The sequence below is a fragment of the Gymnoscopelus microlampas genome (genome assembly GCF_963454915.1).
Source record: "Gymnoscopelus microlampas genome assembly, chromosome: 11".
Lineage (NCBI taxonomy): Eukaryota > Metazoa > Chordata > Actinopteri > Myctophiformes > Myctophidae > Gymnoscopelus > Gymnoscopelus microlampas.
Genome location: NC_139948.1, coordinates 33,198,654 through 33,205,001, shown reverse-complemented (window position 1 = coordinate 33,205,001; position 6,348 = coordinate 33,198,654). Strand labels below are relative to the sequence as shown.

The window sequence follows — 6,348 nt, the reverse complement described above, 5'->3', positions numbered from 1 at the left end:
ATATGGAGAAAATGGCCACCGATCGGATTACAATCCTTTTTATTGAACAATACGGAAGATACGGGTACTTATACCCAGCCGAAGTCAATTGTAACATTTGTGGCCATGGGGTGAGTATTTTATATTTGAAATCTGAACGTTTGTGTAGATGTACGCCGGGTTGTATGGAGAAAAAGCAAAACCCAGGTTGAAGTTCAGCCATGACGCTCGTGACGGACGAGCGTCGTGCGATCCATGGCCAAACAAACGGGTACTTACAGGCAATCAGTGTGGACAGTCGTGTACCATCGAAGGACCCCAAACGGCCAACATGGCGGCGCCCGTGACAGACGCCGGGGAGTTTGAAAGCTGGCTCAATGATCGACTAGACAGCTTGGAGGTTGACCGAGAGGTGTATGGAGCATATATTCTAGGGATCCTGCAAGAAGATGAGAGCGACGAAGAGAAGGGAGAGGCACTTCAGGGGATATTGTCAGCGTTTTTGGTGAATATCCACATGTGGCATGCGTTCCTCATGCTACCAACACTATGTTATTGTCTGGCTGGACTCGCTTGTCTCTTAAATAAGTGATCATTAGTTGTTAAATTATGATATTCAGTAGCATGATGACCATGGGTTGTCTAATGGGGTTCTTGTCTCTTTAGCCTGAGGCTGTCAAGGCAGTCTGGCAGATTGTAGCAGGTGTTATGATTGCATAGTCTATTATTAGCTTAAAGGCGTATACCACTATTGGATGCAGCTATCTATATAGAGACGTGTGTCTTAACCATCTTACTGTAGGTCGGTAAATAAAGAAATGAGCCTCAAGTTTTGAAAGCCAAAGATAGAGTCCTAATCTGTAATGTCAACAGGAAGTGGTATTGTCGATGCTCACTATGGTAACCGGATAGGTGGGCACCTCGGTGTTAAATTGCCATTTTTCCCCCCCAAAATGTTAAAAAAAATACATTTAAAAAAAACGTTTTTAAGTAAAGTATTCATGACATGATTAGAACATGCTTAAACATTCGACAATTAATGTTTTAATATTGCTACAAATTGCTACAAAAACCTGTATATCGTGTCATTTAGGGCATAAAAAAAAGAAGTTGAAGGATAAAATAAGTCTGATAATGATGTACCGTGCATGCTTCACTTCATGTATACTATATAACTATATAACTATATAACATTTTTCAAATATATATTTTTTTAACATATTGGACAAAGTAGCCAATTTTACATCGAAGTGCACAGATGTGTCTAGTGCCCACCTATCCTGTATCCCTCACAAATTGTACTGGTATTGCATTGAACGAAGAACAAAATCTAAAACAGAATATTTAGTATCAGGTTGTAAACTGTCCTTTGTGTGCAGGAGGAGGAGGCTCTTGAAGACGTCTGCAGACAGATCATCAAGCAGTGGACAGATAGCTGTGCCCGATCAAAGGGGGAGAGTGATGGTGATGGTATGAATTCAACCCATTTCAAACATTTGTCCCTGAGATTTACCTCTAAACATAATATGGCCTCATATTTGATCTCTAAACATAATTTGGCCTCATATTTAAAAGAAACCTCAGTTGTTTTCTAATACCAAGAATAAAGTTACTGGATGTTATAATATACATTTTATGCCATAGTGGACTGTCTTTTTTTGTTGCCATAGCTGAGGTGCAGGCAATTGCCAGTCTGATAGAGAAACAGGCTCAGATTGTGGTGAAACCGAAGGAGGTTTCCGAGGAGTCCAAGAAGAGGAAAGAGGCACTTCTGGCTCAATATGCCAACGTCTCAGAAGGAGAAGAATATCCTTGGTTTAATTTGTATTTTGCATTATCTCCATCAGCATGATCAACAATAAAAACATGTACGGTATGTATTCTAGATTATAGCACAAATATCACCAGCATTCACCATATCTTGTTTAGGTACTTTTAATTCTGATCAGCCCGGGCAACATATGGCACTGACACATTTTATCAGTGCCTTCTTTAGTGTAATAACAAATCAAAACAGGTGTGTCACTTTTAAAGGGGCCCAGGGTGAAACACAAAAAGCTGTCTTGAGTAGGCACAACGTCTGGCATGTACAATATACAGGCCTAGCTCTGAATGTCAACATTTTGTAATCCGATGCATATAAAACGGTACCCCCCTTTTTATACAATAACGTACAATATGCTAAATATAGAAAAAAAAAACATAGAAAAATACAAAGTTAAATATCAAATCGGGGAGAGATTTATCCCAATATCCACATGAGAACACTATTAACACAGCAAGATTCCAAGTTACACTTCTACCATGTATGCATAAAATGAATCTGTGTTGAAAGAATATAATCCATTACAATGTTACATGTTGCACTGACAACTAAACTTGCATTTGTATACAACCTTAAAAATCAGACAACAACCCCATTAGCAAGGCCAAAGAACTATAAATGATGTTTTTGGTTTTTTTAAACTAGTAGTAACTCTTCTCTTCCTTTTGGGCATTCGGCCTCTAAGGTGTGTATCCAATAAGCTCTCTCTGTAAAAGCAATCTTATCTCGGTCACCATCTCTTTAAAGGCTGCACAATCTCTATACCTTGGAATCTCAAGGAACACACCCTATCTGTATACCCCAAAGGTTTAAATTAAGAGCTTTTTAACCAAACTAAAGGGTTTGTTTGTTAAACTTTTGAGGTTTTATTTATGCAAATGCTTGGTCAGTGTAACATGTAACATTGTAATGTATTTTTATCTCAACACAGAGTAGTTTTAATACGCATGGTACAGTGCATGTGGATATTCTTGATACGGGTAAATGTCCCTTTTCTTAACTTGTTTAAATGTTCTTATTGTATATATTTTTCCATTTAGCATATTGTATATTTGTGTCCTTTCCTAAAAGGTGTCATATGCTGCCCATGACGATCAGAATAAAAGTACCGTAAGGAAGGACATATCATGAGTGCTGGCGATCTTTGCTTTGAGTTGTGTAATATTAGACAAGAGACCAACCTGTGATTCTTGAGTCGTGCTTACATTCTTTTAAAAATTCTACTTTAGATCTCATTCTATATGAAAAGTCTTTGTCAGTCATTTCCTTGACATTAGCACTGAAGTTGAAGAAGAGGAGCCAACATGTGGAGAATTTATTCCTAGTGATAAATGTATCCTTTCTAAAAGCTGTGCTCTGCACAAGTGACCATGCAATAGTCTTTGTCTTGCAATATGTATCGTGTAAATGGTTAATGCCAATTCAATTCTCTTTAGTAATGTAAGTAATTATTGATTAATGGGGCAGAATCATTTTCGTTGCAACTGTCCTTCACTGAAAGTCTCAGCCTTGTTCAAGAACACCAACGTGGAGGAGGTCATGAACAGACAAAAGCAAAAACGAGATCAGGCTCGGGATGATTCTCAGAAGAAGAAAGAAACCGACAAGATGCAACGAGAGAAGGACAAACTCGCCAAGCAGGATAGGAAGGACAAGGAGAAAAAGCGTACACAGAAAGGAGAACGGAAAAGATAAAAGAAGAAAACTACTAACACTTTGTACGTAAAAGGTTTTGTTACCGAACAACAATAAAAAATAACCGAGATGATGCCTCTTTTTATCTAAACCTCATTGACTTTTGTGGACAATTATGAATTAGACTGTCTATATATAGAGAACAATGTAACATGCATCTAGAATGCAGTCCATACAGCCATTTTATGCTATGACTGGGCTATTATTGAAGACTGTGGAAAACGAGGGACGAAGCTGCCAAACTGTACATGCCCTTTTCTCTTTGTTGAGTAAAAATATTTTATCCATTATGATTTCAAGTCTGTCAATCTCATATTTTTGCATGTTGTAGCATGCTTTGCCCAAGTCAATTAGTGGCCCTTAAAATGTCAAAATAGTCATCAGCTGAAATGTTGCAGTACACTTGGTTGCCTTCCTTGTCTGCACTCCTACTTTATTAAAAACAAATGCTCATATCTGTTTTTTCAATGGTTTCTTTTGGATCGTTATATTTTAGCAGTCTATGTACATTGGTATGAGAATAAGAACTAAGCAATGGTCCCTTCCTTATACCTCAACTATATCATGTACAAGGCTTGTATGTTTTCAATGGGGTTTATTTCAACACCTTTTCAAATAAAGAAACATTTTGAATGATATCAATTGTTTTATTGTTCAGTTGATAGAACGAAATCATCTTGAATTAATTAATTTCAAACCAGAACATTAAAAGTTTGAAACAACAGGGTTCATATCATTCATATATAAACTAGTGATATAAACTTGTGATGGAAGAAACTCATTCCAAAGATATGCCCTGAACCTGCCATACACAGTGTGTTTATACTATTATAAAACATCATTTCTATGTTACTAATTTTGAAAGATAAACATGAATAATTACTTTTCAAATAATGGTGAACACAATTAATTTCTCCTGAACAGTGGAGGTACAGTATAATGACAGATTAGTCTACTTTGTTAACAAAGGAAAAAGCTAAGCTAAAAGGTGGCTCATAAGAACAGGGTGCAAAGAAAACACTAGCCATCTTCATGTTACTGTGTTAACATGAGCTTATGATTGAGTTTAAGAATATCCTGAACAGACACACTACATTCAAATAAATAGTAAGTAAAACAACATTCACTTACTGTAAATGTTTAGCATAAATATGGCCAATAAATAAAGTAAAAGACTTATGTAGAACGATTCACATTAACAAAATTGGGTATACTGTATGGCAGGGAAATTACATTTCACGCAACCTCCTCTAATTAATTCAACTATGCACAATGAAGTGCTTGAAAGAGCTTAGATAAAGGCAATACTGTGTGTTCAGTGATAGCCACAGACAAGACAAAATATTTGATAAAAAATCTATTTGAGCGGAAAGGGGGCTGAGTTTGAACTAATTCATAATAAAATTGAGATGTCCAGTCAAATATATGACCATGGGATACAAATTGTTTTCAACTGTCATCTGCTGCCTTAACATTAAAGATTTGATCAGCTTTCCTTTGACTAGCTACAATGGCAAAATGTGAATTCTTCTCCACTGAGTCTCACTTTAATAATACTGTAATTTGGGTGTGTCTTGGACAATTTCATTTATGTCGTCTGCTAAATGATTCCATTCTAAAACGGCAGCAGACTTTTCTCTGTGCTGCTCTCCTCACAAGTATCATCACTGTCAACATAGTAGTCAAGCTTCTCAACTGATCCTGGCATGGTCATCTGGAGGGCACACCACAGCGCTGTCCGGGACATCTTTGTAGTGATACTTAAGTCCTTTAGTGCCATGGCCAGGAGTTGGATGCCTGTCAGAAGGAAGTGATTTTTAGAAAATGAGAACATTTTCGATATCTTGACAATGGCCTTTTCACGTTAATTCAAATAAATCATATTGATCATACTGAAGATTTAGTCCATTGCGTGGCGATAAAGCACCTTATTCTTATTCTTAACATAGTGGTGACCAGTTACCTCTGTCCTCTCCGAAAACAGCCCCTCCTGTATTGACAGACTCCTCCTTGCGTCTGGCCCTGGTAATCCAAATAGCCTCATGATGTCTGTCAATCGCAGAGGTTATATGGTCATGGAATGGGATGCTGCGCAAACACTCCATTTGACCAAGAAGCTTTGCCACCTTTGAAGTGAAAGAATTCATGTTTATAAGTTTATAAAGAAATGTACAGGCCTATAATGTCTGGACCGTAGTAGGCCAATACAGTGATTCTCAACCTGTGGGTCGGGACCCTCAGGGGGGGTTCCCAAATGAATTTGATTTTCTTAATGTGCAACATTGTTTTCTCACTCAACAGTAAACAAACAGGGTATCTGCACATTTCTAAAGTGACAATTTAAGGACTCTTAAGACCTTTTAATACCTCTAAAATGAAAATAAATAAAACCATTACTGCGTCAAAGGTAATCAACAAACTATACTATAAAAGTAAACTATTACAACGCGATTTGAAATAAATATATTATAGGATACACATACAGTATGTATTGATGGAAACATCACATTTTTTTAACTCATCAGCAGGCAGGCTGGGTGGATTAATCTAACGTTCATCTCTCTTTATTGTTCAGACTGCCTGCATGTCTCCAGTAGACCTAAAGAATATATATATAAAATGATGACAAAAATAACCTGTTGGTAGCACCATGGTAGCAATCATCAGGCTGATTTCAATTCTCACCGTAGCTTGTTCTTGCATCTGATCAGCAACGAGACGGTCCACTTTTGAGGGATTTGGTGGCATCTTGGGCAGGAAGCTACTGGTCACCACTGAAATCCGCTTCCCAGGAAATATCTCAGTAAGGATAACTTCAGTCTGTAACAGAAAATATAAAGAGGTATTTA

General features: G+C 37.3%; 1 protein-coding gene across 1 annotated transcript; it reads left to right on the top strand.

The window, feature by feature from the left end:
* Nucleotides 1-297: 297 nt before the first annotated feature.
* ccdc43 (coiled-coil domain containing 43) lies at nucleotides 298-4,137 on the top strand. Its single transcript, XM_084071091.1, has 5 exons — nucleotides 298-484; nucleotides 1,359-1,449; nucleotides 1,650-1,785; nucleotides 3,085-3,137; nucleotides 3,312-4,137. The coding sequence occupies exons 1-5, from the start codon at nucleotides 311-313 to the stop codon at nucleotides 3,497-3,499; spliced, it is 642 nt and encodes a 213-aa protein (XP_083927217.1). The 5' UTR covers nucleotides 298-310; the 3' UTR covers nucleotides 3,500-4,137.
* The last annotated feature ends 2,211 nt before the right edge of the window (nucleotides 4,138-6,348 follow it).

What these genes read in the sequence shown, in the direction of transcription:
- ccdc43 (XM_084071091.1), top strand. Translation starts at nt 311, where the DNA reads ATGGCGGCGCCCGTGACAGACGCCGGGGAGTTTGAAAGCTGGCTCAAT. An exon ending in GGATATTGTCAGCGTTTTTG is followed by an intron (nt 485 to 1,358) that starts GTGAATATCCAC and finishes CTTTGTGTGCAG; the next exon opens with GAGGAGGAGGCTCTTGAAGA. An exon ending in AACGTCTCAGAAGGAGAAGA is followed by an intron (nt 1,786 to 3,084) that starts ATATCCTTGGTT and finishes TGACATTAGCAC; the next exon opens with TGAAGTTGAAGAAGAGGAGC.